This window comes from Gymnogyps californianus, chromosome 16 (genome assembly GCF_018139145.2).
Source record: "Gymnogyps californianus isolate 813 chromosome 16, ASM1813914v2, whole genome shotgun sequence".
NCBI lineage: Eukaryota > Metazoa > Chordata > Aves > Accipitriformes > Cathartidae > Gymnogyps > Gymnogyps californianus.
Window position 1 is genome coordinate 2181394 of NC_059486.1, and position 15434 is coordinate 2196827.

General features: G+C 51.0%; 1 protein-coding gene across 1 annotated transcript in view; it reads right to left on the reverse strand.

The window, feature by feature from the left end:
• The window catches only part of FBXW8 (F-box and WD repeat domain containing 8), a 54109-nt gene extending 44179 nt beyond the window's left edge, over positions 1 to 9930 (reverse strand). The window contains exons 1-2 of the mRNA XM_050906941.1: positions 9622 to 9930; positions 6624 to 6728 (exon numbers count right to left, since the gene is read on the reverse strand). Of these exons, the coding sequence (XP_050762898.1) occupies positions 6624 to 6728; positions 9622 to 9930 (414 nt within the window). The remainder of the gene's footprint in view (positions 1 to 6623; positions 6729 to 9621) is intronic.
• Positions 9931 to 15434: the final 5504 nt, after the last annotated feature.

Consider the following 15434-nt stretch of genomic DNA (forward strand, 5'->3'; position numbering starts at 1 on the left):
GACAGTATGCTCTGCAACGAATAGCATAGATCTGCCCTTGAAAACTTTATGAAGCTTCTAGCCATCTCGTTTACGTTGTGTTGCCTGTTGGTCCTGCTGTAAAGACACTCATGTATCATTACTGCTCTCAAAAACCAACATCCCAGTAGGAATCAAGAATTGCATCATAATATCATCTCATGACCCGTTTCTTCCAAGGGGAAAAAAATAAAAGTTTAATATGAGAGAAAAAAGGAGGGTGGACTGAGTAACCTGCATATGTTTTTAAGATTTGATACCTACATATAAGAGCAGCTCTCAAACAGGAATATCCAAGTCCAATTCTAGTTATTCACCAAAAGACCTCAATTCAAACTAGCAGACATACAATCCCCTTCCATCACCAGACAAAGAAAACAATCTGGATAGGGCAATCATAATGTCTTACAAATGACAGAAACAGCACCAAGTCTTCTCTAGCATTATACATCATCCTGTAATAAAAAAAGCAGTGCTTAATGCTCCTGTCCCTATAGGGACACACTCAGGAAGTTCAAAAGCAAAAAAAAAAAAAGGCAATCCAAATTTCAAACCATTAGAGTTTAGTGGGGAATTTGCTCTCAATTTGATTTTAAAGTAATATAAATCCATATATTATCTCTCAAAGTAAAAAAAAAAAAACCACCCAGCTTTTTGCTGACACACAAAAAAAGCAGCTGCTCTGCAGGAGCTGAGCACCCCGGCCAAGCCCGGTTGACAGTAACGGCACCTCTGTCCCCCTCCCACAACAGCAGCACGTTTCTGCTGACATTGAGCGGACAGGCTAACACACAAGCAGAAGTAAACAAAGCCAAACTACACCAACTTTTGCCTTGCTTTAAAAAAAAAAAAAAAGAAAAGTAAAAACACACACCTTTGGAGTTTGCCAAAATAGACAATGTTGTACAGACCTTTCTAGTTTCAAGGTCTTAAAAGCATTTTATAAAGACAGTAAGAAAAAGGCGGGGGGGGGGACACAACTACATAAAATTTAGACTGCCTTTTCAACTTTCAGGAACAAACATTCAAGGGGAATAAAGATCCTATCCTATTATGATTTTTTTAAATCAAATTACATCGAATCCTGCTGCTTTACAAGCATGAATTTCCAAAGGGTCCCTAACGCAGCCTTTTCTTAATGCACCAAAACTGGCATGACAATCCCTTGTAAAAGCCCCACTGAGCGAGCCTCAGCTGCAAGAAATCTCTAATAAAAGAGTCTCAAGCATTTCACTTTACAGCACCACTGTGAGCTGCCGCATTAAAACCAGCCATTGGCTTGAAGTCAGCTTTATTAGACCTGCTTGACTTCGAGTTTCAGGTGAGGCCCCGAAAGTCAGAGCATTAGGGCTTTATTTATACACACCCATACATTTTGCTTGTTGGAGAGTAGCTGAGACATGCAAAGCTCTTATTAAACTATGAACATCATTATTTCCAAATCTACACAATGGAGAAACACCACCAACAATCAATGACAACATCTTACACAGTTGTTTATAGATTTAGAGCCCCCAGTTTAATTTTGTCTTCAGTGTTCCTATTATCTTTTTGCTACAGTTCTTAACTGTTCTCAGCAAAGAAACTTTGGTTGGCCCTGAGCTCCACACAGGAACAGTTTTATATCTTATAGTTCAGCAAGTAATAATGTTATGAAGTACTTCAAAGGCTTTTGCTGACATAGGTTTTGCTATCTGGTTTTGTCTTTGGGGGATTTTAAAAAAAAAAACAAAACCACAACACACTAAAAAAACCCCACCTCTTCCATCAAATCCTAAACTTCTAATCCTACCTAAATCAACTGGCTCAAATCCTAATGAAGGTTTATTCATCCTTCTCCATCTGATAACTGTCTTTGTTTCATTAGGTTTGTTTTCTTCCCTAGACACAAAGACATAGTCAAGGTTCATTCACTGAAGCCAGGGGCCTCAATTAGAAATATCTGGACTTTCAGTTTAGTACAATACGTAGCGCCAAATAGTATTTAATCCAAAGTCATTCAGATGGAAGCCATACCAGGCGGAAGCTGCTCATCTTTTCAATTCACAGCCATAATAATAGAATCATCATAGAATGGTTTGGGTTGGAAGGGACCTTAAAGATCATCGAGTTCCAACCCCACCGCCATGGGCAGGGACACCTGCCACTAGACCAGGTTGCTCAAAGCCCCATCCAACCTGGCCTTGAACACTTCCAGGGAGGGGGCATCCACAGCCTCTCTGGACAACCTGTTCCGGTGCCTCACCACCCTCACAGGGAAGAACTTCTTCACTGCATCTCATCTAAATCTACCCTCTTTCAGTTTAAAGCCATTACCCCTTGTCCTATCACAACATGCCCTTGTAAAAAGTCCCTCTCCAGCTTTCCTGTAGGCCCCCTTTAGGTACTGGAAGGCTGCTAGAAGGTCTCCCGGAGCCTTCTCTTCTCCAGGCTGAACAACCCCAACTCTCTCAGCCTGTCCCCATAGGAGAGGTGCTCCAGCCCTCTGATCATCTTCACGGCCCTCCTCTGGACTCGCTCCAACAGGTCCATGTCCTTCTGATGTTGGGGGCCCCAGAGCTGAATGCAGTACTCCAGGTGAGGTCTCATGAGAGCAGAGTAGAGGGGGAGAATCCCCTCCCTCGACCTGCTGGTCACGCTTCTTTTGATGCAGCCCAGGATATGGTTGGCTTTCTGGGCTGCAAACGCACATTGCCAGGTCATGCTGAGCTTCTTGTCAACCAACACCCCAAGTCCTTCTCCTCAGGGCTGCTCTCAGTCCGCTCATCGCCCAGCCTGTATCTGTGCTTGGGATTGCCCCGACCCACGTGCAGGACCTTGCACTTGGCCTTGTTGAACTTCACGAGGTTCACACGGCCCACCTTTCAAGCCTCTCAAGGTCCCTCTGGATGGCATCTCTTCCCTCCAGCATGTCAACTGCACCACACAGCTTGGTGTCGTCAGCAAACTTGCTGAGGGTGCACTCAAACCCACTGCCCATGTCACCGACAAAAATATCTGTTAAACAGCGCCGGCCCCAATATCGGCCCCTGAGGAAGGCCACTTGTCACTGGTCTCCACTTGGACATCAAGCTGTTGACCGCAACTCTTTCAGTGCGACCATCCAGCCAATTCCTTATCCACCGAGTGGTCCATTCATTATTTTAAGCCTCATCCTGAGCCCAGGATATCCTTATCCATCCATTTCTCTGCTTGCTCTCTAAACTACAAGGAGGATGGATGACTACTTTTACCCACATACAACCCTGATGTGAAAGTATGCTCAAAAAATACATGAGATTTTCTTTTTTTAAATGTATAAACACCAAAAGCCTAACAGTTTGACAATTCCAGAAGCTCTAGAGGCAAGCACCCAAAATTCTTGATTTATGCAAGACAATTCATTCTTAAATTCCTAGAAACAGCCTCCCTTGTCCTAGATACATACACAATTGTTGTGTTGGTAAACATTTCTAAACCTTCTCTCAGATGAAAATGCTAACAGTTCAAGGCAATTTCTGACTGATCCGTTCAGAAATAAAACTGCCTTAGCATTGCCAAAATTCAGTACATACTGTCGAGAAGTATTTCACACCACAAAATGCAATTTATGCAGTCTCTGGTATTTACCAGAGAGCAGTAACAACTGTAACTATACGGAGAAGTTCATAGATGAGACACATCGCCTTATCACAAAGCTGACAGTTTAAAGGCCAGGTCCTCAGGCCACGACTGAAGCTAATTGCAGGTATCTGCAGTATCAGCCTCAAATAACGCAAGAAATTCTGATGCATTTCAATTTGTCATACCTGTGGTGTCCTAAGTGGTTGTTTTTCTTTTCCCTCTATCTCACAACCAGGAGGAAGAACTGACTGTTCTCAAACCCGCTCATCACAGAAGTTACAAGAGAGTTGCTCGTAGTATAGATATTTCTTTCAATGGTGAGAACAGAATCAAAAGGTGCTCATAGGGCTGGCACAAAGCAGAAGGAAAAATTTACCATTACTCTGAACTGTTCTGCTGCCACATTAAGTCCTGGACACCTTTCTCCTTGAACTATAAACATAGGTATCAACAGGGACTGGTCTGCTGGACACTACAGAATATATTACAACTACCTCGAACCCACCAGAGCTCAGGAACTGATGACACCATTAATTTACATGCTGCACATGGCTTTCGTATTTCAAGTACCATACAGATAGTTTGTGTTTTATAGCACTAATTCCACAAATCAAAGAAAAGCTGTGGGGAAGAGGGGGAGGGGGAAATATCAGGGTGAAATTAAAGTTCTCCAGAGCAGTCTCTGGTGTGATTAAATCTCAAAGAGGCTCTGCAGTCAGGCTACTTTACTGTTAGTTACCAATTTGGCATAAAGAACTAAGCAAACAGGTTTTCTCCAAAGACACTCACATAGTTCATGATGCCAATTCCACTAACTGGCCCAATTTCACTAAAATCCCAAGGCGCCTTAATAAAAAAAACCTTTCTACAATAACACCGTAAAGCAGCAGGGCTTTCCATTTAACAGAAGAGGGCTTCCCCCCTTCAAAAACAAAATCAGCAAGAGAAAAATGAAAATGGTATTTATTTTTATTGCTTTGCTTTTTATTTGAACACTTAAAAAGAAGCCAGCTCTGCACTAAAAGCATATTCATCTCATTCGGAAAGCCCTGTAAAGTGTAAAACACTGGGCATTTGCTCAGCTACCTGGCAGCTGCCACGCACGACCAACTGACTCAGTCTGAGAAGGAGAATGAGAAGTGTGGAAAATTTTCTCAGTGTTAAAACACATCTTATGAGAACAGGTTCAAGTTAAAAACCGAAGCGAGAGAGAGAGAAATCAAGTGCAGCCCAAGCACAGAGAAAAGGAGCAGCCCTTCATCAGCCAATCTTTTTACTATGCCATGAGGTAAACTGATCACGCTGGGGGCGAGGAGAGAGGGAGAAAGAATAACCTTGAAGTAATCCACTTCAAAAATGCAACCCTGTTCCATTTCATGGGATGAGGCCTTTACTGATCACATATCTCTACCTCAAACAACAGAAACTCGAGCATATCTGAAAGCTTCACAGTCTTCTGGACAGCAGCAAAAAACAATCCTAGAGAATTTTTTCCTCTGCGACAGAAGCCCTGCAAGAGGAATTATTTTTCTTTTAACAGTCCTTGTTCCTAAAAGGCATTAGCAAGTCAAAGATTTAAGCAATAACCATGTGTAGCTATTTAACACTATGACTTGCTCACACTGAACATTAAAAGCCCAATTTCATTTCAATGCATGTGCCATTTGGATAATACTTGTGTCGAGTTTACCATCCACAACAAAGCTATACTCTGTCTGTCACTTTTCAATTTTTACATGTTAACATTTCTTTCTCTTACAAACAGTTCAGGGCATGGTTCGAGTGTAACACAAAGAATGGCTTTGGTTGGATTTTTGTGAAGTTGCAAGATGTGCTTTGTACATAAGAGTTCAATGAACACCAGCCTGAAACCCTAAATAGCGGCCATGGCAGAAGCTGGCAATGAATATCCACAATATTCTACCTATTTCACCGGGTAATCAGCACTTGCCCATTAAGTTTGCTTTGAAGACTCAGAGAAGAGGTTCATCATTCCACGTGTAAAGAAAGGAGATAAAGAGGCTTAATAGTGTGGGCTGAACAATATTAAGCATAGTCAGGTGTATGTGAGCGTTTAAGTTAGTAAAGCTACTTGAAGAGACAGGCAGTTTACAACTACACATAAATTACGGACCATGTCTGAGTACAGACTGGAGAAAGCATTATCTTAAAGTATCACTGAAGAAACATACAAACCCCTTGCGGGGCAGGGGTGAGGAAATCAGCGTCATTTAAGAATTTAGCCTCACATGAAATTACTACAGACAAAAAGTTACTACTCCACCTTCCATGGTTCAAGTCACACACTGAAAAGTGGGAGGAACAGCTTTGTTGACATGCCCTTAGCACTGCAAAGGGCCAAGTTCTAAATATTGCAGTAAGACACTCACTTGTTTCTAAATACATTCACTTGAATCAAAAGAGCTTTGCAAGTATATATTTTAAATTTTAAGGCTTCATTTTTGTCCAAGCCACAAATGTTTTATTTAACTCTACTCAACTGCAAGCTATAAATCCAGCTCATTTACTACTTTTTTTTCAATATTCAGCTGTGGAAGTATTTCCAGTAAGTACAAGCACAATCAGCTGAGCTACCAGGGCTACCACACATCTTCCCTGCATCAAGGTGCCTGACTGTTTCTTGTTTCTATGCTTCCTGGGAGTTTAATGTAAATCTAGTCGAGTACAAAAATTCACATCAGTGGGAACTGGACCGTGGTGAATGGAACAGTGACTGAGAAGACTCCTGACAAGACTCAGAGGGTCAGTGATCCCAAGCTGAAACACAAGTCACAAGCACGAGTTTAAAAAGCAAGAGAGAAACCAGATTACTGGTTGTGAAAGGAAAGGAACTCATGCTGCCATCAGCCCACATTATTGCAGTCTTCAGAAGCGTCTCTGAAGTAACTCAGAAGATCCTATTCAGCAGCGCCATCAAGGTGCCTGACTATTTCTTCCAATTTTATGTGGTATCAGAGAAGCAAACCGTCAGCAGCACTTACCTGAGCACACCTTCCCAATTCAGTCTTGCCCAGGTACTGAAATATCTTCAGTGCCAGTTCATAAGGCAGCTGGATATCAAAGAAAGGAACCTCATTTATTTCATTCTGAAAAGAAAAAAGAGAGAAAATAATTTTTTAGGCTTCTTTAACGCACAGCTAGATAGTTGCAAAAGTTACCACGGTATGAAGAAAGGACGTTGTATCCTCAGTGCCACCACAGTTGCATAAAAAAGGCAGAAATAATTCTGCCTCTCTTTCCCATAACAGCACAACATCAGACAGACCCCGCTGGCATGAAGGTACCCGAGCTACTCCTTGTTCTCTCTGAGTCATATCAGGTAAAGAATATTAGAAGGCTAAGTGGAGCTAAAACGCAAATTGAGGAAAACTGTAAGGCTTATCTACACTCAGATGGCAGAGAAAGGCAAGACACAAGTTCTAGTAAAAAAGTTTGTCTAAGGTTTCAGCATTAAAAAGACAAACAAGTAAGCACTTTGATGACATATGCCCATTATTAGTTTCATTTACAAGATTTCAAACACAGATGATGGAAAATTAACAAATATTTTGATATAAAACTGAATTAAGATGATGTTACAGTTTGTCTCTGTCATTCATTAATAACATATGTCTTTTTAATATGAAATGTGCTGAAAGAGTCGCTGCTTACTTGATCAAGTATCTAAAAAAAAAATTTAAACCCAAAGAATCCATCATTTTAATCTAACAGCTAAATGCAGCACATACATTTTTCTTAGATTTTTTTTGTTTGTTTTAACTATGTAATTACTAAATCATCTTCCTGCAGTTATCACATCAAGATTTGTCCTCTCCCTCATTTCTGTTTGGATATTCCAAATTTTTACACTGTATAATAGAGAGAGCACAATCAGCCCATTCTGACCACTTTTATGTCATCCATTTTGAAGTTTTGCCCTCTAGTGTTTTCTCCTGGTTTCTGTACCCTCCCCCCCGGTGCTCCCAAACACCTGATCACTCCCCATCAATCCCCATGCACAAAATCAGCTGCTCAGTTAAAACCTATCTCCATTGTTTGCCATCAGAAAGTCAGGCAGATCCCAAATCAGGATCATCCCATGCCTCTTCACATTTCTCTAGCCCCGATACCTTTGTTTCTTTGTAGGTCTCTTCCACAACTACTCCTTGCTCTTTTAAACCTGGACCCTTTGCTGTACCAACGAAGCAGCAAAAACAGGCAATGCTGGGTTTATTTAAAGCACAGTTACACAGGAAAACCATTGTATAATATGGTTGCGTGGAAGGCTGCATTAACCTTTTAATGCAAAAGGCATTCTGCACTGGATAAGTGTTTAGACAGCACATATACGGGCAATGTTCCCATTAGGTCTTCTCAGCAAAAGAGTACCAGTTTATAAACACGGGAACTTCGCACTCATTCTAAAGTTACTTGAACTAGGACCTGCAGCCAACCTTCCTGCTCCCCTCCCTCCTTGTCCACAATTTCCCTGCACAAACAGCTCCTTTTCCTTTCCTTTCCCTCTGCATGAGGACCACTGGCTCCACTCCCTGCTGTGGATTTGCAAGGAGATTGTTTGCTTTCATGTGTTTTAAATTGCATCTATTTCCAAAGGGGACACCAAAGAAAAATATAAAAGGAACTCTGAGAGCGCATCTCCACGGCCACATGCAGACAGACCCCAAGCTGGCCAGATGTGAACCAGCTCGGATCCAGGAGCCGCATAACCATTTTAGAGCAACGCGCTGCCCAAACAAATACGATGAGCCATTCGGCAAGGCTTATTAGCTCTAGGCTTATGAGCTCAGGCACAGCACCACTATGAATATATCGCTTCCAAATTGGAGTTGACTCACGTCCAACCAGCAGAACCTGGTCTGTCTGCGTGTACCCAAAGGTATCATCAGAAGGACTGCCTGCCTACAGACAGACCAGTACAGACACAACAGTCAAGACCGACAGCTCTCTCATGAAAAAAAGGGGGGGAAGAACAAACAGCTATACAGATATTTTTTTTTAAACTAGCCTACAAGAGTATTTATAGGCAAATTGTAAGCAGGAGCTTGCAACAAAGCACAAGCAACGGCTCATACTAATCCCATTCTAATGCAATCTTAACATTAGAGAGAGATCAAGGTCTTCACTTCTTACATCCCAAAAATTCACGCAGCTTGTCTTTCGCACAGTGCTCACCACTGCAAACAAAGCGGTAATGTTAAGTCAGCACCAGCCTGTCTAAAAGTCTACTGGAATGAATCCAAAACTCAAATACTACCATCCCCTCTGAGACAGATTTGGGCTCCTGTGTGCTAATGGAGCACTAATTCTGTAAATGGATTAATTTGTGCCTTGCAGACAGAAATTTAATCTGTTCCTTTTAATTTTTTTAAGCAAAGAGTAATTAGTCACAGTTAGGTTAGTGAGAAGCAAGAAAATGGGTTTCCCCCCTAGTTTTCCTACACTGTAAATAAAATCTCTATTGCATTTAGAGGATTTACCAAAATAACTTTTATCTGGTTCAGAACTGTATTTAAGACTATTTCCAAATTAACTCCTTTATTTAAAGAATTAGTACTTGTTTTCTTACTACACTGCCGTGTCACAAAGCAGGATACCCTTTACTGCACCTGCATAAGCAACAAAACCTTTTTTAAGAGGAAAAAAAAAATACAATCTCCTAAGAAGAACAGTAGATTTTTGGAGGGCTAAAACCTTGTAAGACGAAACACATTCAGAAGCCGAGGTTACAGACAGGCTCACAGGAACTCAAAACTCAGCGTCCCCCTTTCTCGCCCCATCCCAGAGGCGAGGCGCAGAGAGGCCCTTCTCTCCGCTCTCGTTCGAGCGGCCCCACCACGACCCCAGCTATAAACTCCCACAGCTCCCACCCGCGCCGACCCCTTCCACGCCTCGCCCCCGCTCTCCACCCCGAGGCAGAGCGCCAGGGCCGCCACAGGCGGGGCGCCCGCCGAGCGCAGCCCCGGGCCCGCGCAGCCCTACCAGGTCCCGGATGAGCTGCCCCAGCAGGTCGTCGCCGTCTCCGTCTCCGTCCCCGTCCCCCGCGGGCTCCTCGGCGGGGCGGGCGGGCGACGGGCTGCGGCGGGCCGGGGCGGGCGGGGCGCCGCCGTCCAGCAGGCCGCGGGCCAGGGCCAGGTAGCCCGGCTCGCCCGGCTCCGCGCTGCGGTGGCTCTCGGGTTCCGCCGCGGGCTCCGGTGCCGCCTCCTGCCGCCGCCGCCGCTTCGCGCCCCCCGCCAGCTCCTCCCGCCAGCGGCGGCGGAACAGCTCCAGCTCCGCCGAGCCCTCGGCCATGACGGCGGGGCCGGGGCCGGGCCCGGCCCAGCCTCCCGCCGGCCCGGCCCGGAAACCGGCCCCCACGCCCGCGCGTTCCGCCGCGCGAAGGTTCCTACTGCCGCCGGCGAGGGCCGGGGCCCGGCTGTCAGGGGCCGCCGGCCGCCATTTTGTGGGCCTGAGGCGGGTGTCGGTGCTGGGGCTGCCCGCGCCCGGCCCGCACAGGAGGGGCGGGATGGAGGCCTAGGGGCCCGCCGGCCCAGCGGCCACGGCCCGGCCTTGGAAAGCCGCCGGTGGCCGAGCGAGGGCCGGGGCGAGGGCAGGGTCCCACCCGGGCGCCCTGGGCCTGGACTCTGCTGGGAAGCCCTCAGCTGCCTCCCAGCCATGGCCGGCCTGTGGGGCCCCACACGGGAAAAGCCGCTCCCAGAAGAGCAGAAGAGAGGCCGCCGAGCGGGTCGTTGCCCATGGAGGAGGCACAGAGGTGCATTGCTCTGCTACTGGGTGATGGGCCCCGGTCGGACCATTTCTTGCACCCATTTTGTTGGCCAAGTCTGAACTAGAGCTTGTGGGCAGGGGTGGTCCTGCCCCACACTGTGTCCGTCACACCTCCTGGGGAAGACGTGCTGCGCTGCTCGGTGCACCCCGAATCATGCCCGCCTCCTTCTGCAGCCGCTGCAGCCCCAGAGCTGCCACTTTCATGGCGCTTTGGGGAGGAGACGACATTTGCTCCGCGCCTCTCCAGTGTCAACTCACCTTGTTGCTTAAAGGCTGCGTTTCAAACAATGGCTAAACCCAACTGCTGAAACACAGCCGCGGAGCTACTATTGCTTCAGCCAGTGCAGCTGCCCAGAGGACTGGAAAGGCCGCAAGTACTCAAGTCTTCAGCACAACTTCTGTGGAGCGCTTAGGGAAATAAAACAGGTAAGCAATACTTGTCCATGTAAGTCAAACAGCTGGTCCTTGCTGGGCACTGGTGGACATGCTAAAACGCGCAGCCCTTGCTCTCAGCAGTGGTGTGTGCCAATGTACCTCCACCCTCGCGTCCGCCTCTGGCTGCTGCCGTTCAGCATCCTCAGCAGCCACTTGCTGCTTTTTCTCCTTCGCAGAGTGTTGCTGCCCGTGCAGGTTACAAAACCCAACTTAATGAACACAAACAGGCATTTTGGATTCCAGGAAAAACCTGAACTGCCTCATTTTGGGGAGGAACTCCTGTATGTAGAAACCCCACAAAAGATTTATTTTCCCTACAAAACAATCATTTGGACTTGGAGGAGGATCTGCCTGAGGTGCATATGCTGACTGCAGTGAGCCCTGCAAACAGAGGGGCTGCAGAGCAGGAGCTGCCCCTGTAGCAGGACATGGGGCTGGCTCCAGGGAGGCTTAGGGGGCTGGGAAGAAGGCGAGCCCCAGGAGGGTCTCCCTAGATCCCTTTGCAATACCAGGGTGATCTGCCAAGAGGGTGGCAGCAGCCTCTCTGCCAGGCAGAAAGGAAACGGGCCAGTTTGGGGTGATTCCTGCCCTGCAGGGAGACCCCGCTGCCGTCTCCAGGGCTGATGTGTGATGGGGAGTCCTGCCGGGGGGGTCCCAGCCCTGCTCCTGCGCACTGACGGCTGGGGGGGGCTCCGCATCCCCCTGGGTCAGTGCCTGGGGGCTGGTGGGGACGCTGTGCACTCCTTCTTTGGCCACCTGAAATGTGATCAGAATCAGTAACGCTCTGGGTGATGAAATCCCCTCCAGCTCTGTGTAATCCCCTCACTGCCCCCCTGCATCTCCACACTGTCCCTTCCATCCCACACTGTCGCTCGCATCCCTCCACTGTCCCACCAAACTCCCACACCATTCCTAGCTAACAAAATGTCCCACCGCATACACGCTGTCCCCTCCGTTCCCCGCCACGTCCCCCCATCCCACACTGTGCCCGCATCCCCACACCGTGCCCCCATCCCACACTGTCCCCTGCATCCCCACACTGTGCCGCCAACCCACACTGTCCCTGCATCCCCACACTGTGCCCGCATCCCACACTGTGCCCCCATCCCACGCTGTGCCCCCATCCCACACTGTCCCCTGCATCCATCCCACACTGTCCCCTGCATCCCCACACTGTGCCCGCATCCCACACTGTGCCCCCATCCCACACTGTGCCCCCATCCCACACTGTCCCCTGCATCCATCCCACACTGTCCCCTGCATCCCCACACTGTGCCCGCATCCCACACCGTGCCCCCATCCCACACTGTCCCCTGCATCCCCACACTGTGCCCCCATCCCACACTGTGCCCCCATCCCACACTGTCCCCTGCATCCCCACACTGTGCCCCCATCCCACACTGTCCCCTGCATCCCCACACTGTGCCCGCATCCCACACTGTGCCCCCATCCCACACTGTGCCCCCATCCCACACTGTCCCCTGCATCCATCCCACACTGTCCCCTGCATCCCCACACTGTGCCCGCATCCCACACCGTGCCCCCATCCCACACTGTCCCCTGCATCCCCACACTGTGCCCCACACTGTGCCCCCATCCCACACTGTGCCCCCATCCCACACTGTCCCCTGCATCCACCCACACTGTCCCCTGCATCCCCACACTGTGCCCGCATCCCACACCGTGCCCCCATCCCACACTGTCCCCTGCATCCCCACACTGTGCCCCCATCCCACACTGTGCCCCCATCCCACACTGTCCCCTGCATCCCCACACTGTGCCCCCATCCCACACTGTCCCCTGCATCCCCACACTGTGCCCGCATCCCACACTGTGCCCGCATCCCACACCGTGCCCCCATCCCACACTGTCCCTGCATCCCCACACTGTGCCTGCATCCCACACCGTGCCCCCATCCCACACTGTCCCCTGCATCCCCACACTGCCCCCTCCACTCCCCACACACCGCCCCCCCACCTCAAACTGCCCCCCCCCCCCGCACCGCCCCCCCCCCCGCTCCCCGCTGTCCCCCCCCCCCCCCCGCCCGCTCCCCGCGGCCGAGCGCCGCCCCGCGGGGGATGATGTAACCCCCCCCGTCCCCCGCCCGCCGCCGCCCCGGCCCGCCCGCCCGCCCGCCCGCCCGCACACGCCGCGGCACTCGGCGGCGAGCGGCGGCGCAGCCATGTGCCCCTGCGCGCTGCACGGCGCCCCCCCCGCGCCCTGCCCCTGCAGCCCCGGCCGCGCCGCCCGGCCCTCGGCCGCCGCCCGCCTGGTCGCCGCCCGCCTGCGCCGCCTGGGCGATGAGCTGGAGCAGCGGGCGGCGCGGCGCAAGGCGCGGGGCCGCGGCCCCTCGGCCGGCCGCCGCCTGGCCGCCGTGGTGTGCCTGCTGTGCGCCCTCACGCCCGCGGCCGCGCTGGCCTGGCTGATCCGCAGGAGGAGCCTCTAGGCGAGAGGGGCGCTGGCCGGAGCGGGGAGCAGGCGGGACGCGCAACAGGTCGGCACCGCGCCGGGGGACGGGGAGGGGGCGAGGCGGCGGCGGCGGTGGGGACGGGGACGGCTGGGCGGCCGTCGGGGCTCGGCGCGGGACGGGACGGCACGGCGCGGCCCGGCGCGGCAGGGTACGGTACCGCCCGGTGGCGGCACGGCAGGGCAGGGGTCCGTACAGCGCGGTACGCCGCGGCCCGGCATGCTGTGGCCCGGGTGGTCCGGAGCGGCAGGATGCGGCCCGGGGGCCCGGCTCGGTACGGCCCGGGTCCCGCAGGGGGGCCCGGCCCGGCGGAGCGCGCTGTCCGCGGTACCCGCAGGCTCGCCGGGCTGCGGCGGCTGATCGCGGCCGCGGCAGCGCAGGGAGCCCCGGGCTGCCGGTATCGGCGCTGCCAGATCGCCCTGCCCTGCCCTGCCCTGCCCTGCCCTGTCCTGCCCTGCCCTCTCCTCTCCTCTCCTCCCTCTCCTCTCCTCTCCTCTCCTCTCCTCTCCTCTCCTCTCCTCTCCTCTCCTCTCCTCTCCTCTGCAACTTCCCCTTTCCCAGGAGTCCTCAAACGCCCCCTTTCCCTTTCCCCAAACTTTCACGGCTTCCAGCCCTGTGCTTCCCCTCCGCCCGGGTCATCCGTGCTCTCATGGGGCAGTTTCAGCTCCATGCCCGCACTGAGCCAGCCTGTGGCCCCAGTGGGCCAGCGGCAGCAGCACAGGGTGGCTCGGGGGGATTGGAGGTGGTCCCACGTCGCCCTGACTGCCAGCCCTGGGAGATGGAGGATGCTTGCCCCACACACCCGTGCCTGCCAAGCCTCCAGCCCTCTTGTGAGTGGAGGAACTTCCCTTGTGTCCTGCCATCCCCCGGTGGGCTTTAGACCCACGGGTGCTGCGGGGTACCCATTGCTAAGGTCCCTGGGTGGTGGGATGTCCCCACTGGACCATCCAGCGGGGCAGCCTGGGACTTTGGCTGGCTGTGCGTGGCTCTGTGTTTTGGATAATGCCTTGCCCCGTGCCGGAGGCTTTCCCCAAGGAGGGGTCCCAAGCCACCAGGCAGGAAAAAGCATCCAAGCCCAGTTACTGCTGGTTCCTAGAGCCCCCACAGTGCTCCAGAGCCACCGAGCAAACCAGCAGCAGGGAAATGGGACATACCGGGTCCTGTAACCCTCATTGTCATCCTGGTGACACCTCCTAGGCTGGTGGGGACAGCTCTGCACCCTCACTCCTGGGAGCACGCAGGGATACTGAGCATACGTGGGGTCACCTCAGGGATTTTGGGTGCTCTGAAGTGCTCTTTGGGACATGGATTTCTTCCCACAGACATGAGGAGCAAGGGCTCTGTTTCGGGGCTTTAAATCATATCTGAATGTCCCCCAATGTTTGTCTGTGTTCAGGAAGGACCTTAAGTGCATGTCTAACTTTAGCATGCACTCATATCCCACCAGCTTGGATAGGGTTTAGACAAGAGCTTAAAATCAGTTGAAAAATGCCACCAATACTGGACTGACCTTGTACAATTTCAGCTTAACTGGGCTGTTTGCAACTCTTGGGCCAGACCTTGGCTGTCAGGAATCAGGTCTTATATTGCAAAATATCTTGCATGCTTTCCAGGTGCATGACATACCGTTAAATACATACGTATAGTGTGGAGAAAAAGTATGGTTACTGAGAGAGTTTAAAAGTAAGGTTTTCCAGCAGATAATGTGTGTTTGCACTGCATGTGTGTGCGCACACTGGTGTATGGGGGGGGCATTGTTGTCGTCTGTCTGTCTGAGCCACAACTGCTGCATCTGTCAGGAGGTTCAGCTGGTTACCTTTGGAAAGCTTTCTTTGCAAACAAAACCAGAACAAAACTGGCTTTTTGATGAATCAAAGCCTCAATTTCTATACAATCATCAGCTCAGAGGTATGAGGCTCCGGGATGGTGTCTGCAGAGCTGTGCCCAGCAAAGCGCTCGGAGAGGTAGTGTCAGTGGTGTGGGGCAGCGGTTAGAGATGTAGGACTGTGGTCAGGAGCAGAGCTTAGAGATCTTCTTTCCCTTCCCGTCAGTTTGTGGCAAGTTTGATTCTAGTGTTTGGAAGCAAACCCACCCGTCTGACTTGCTTGCCTCTCTGAGCTCCAAAAAA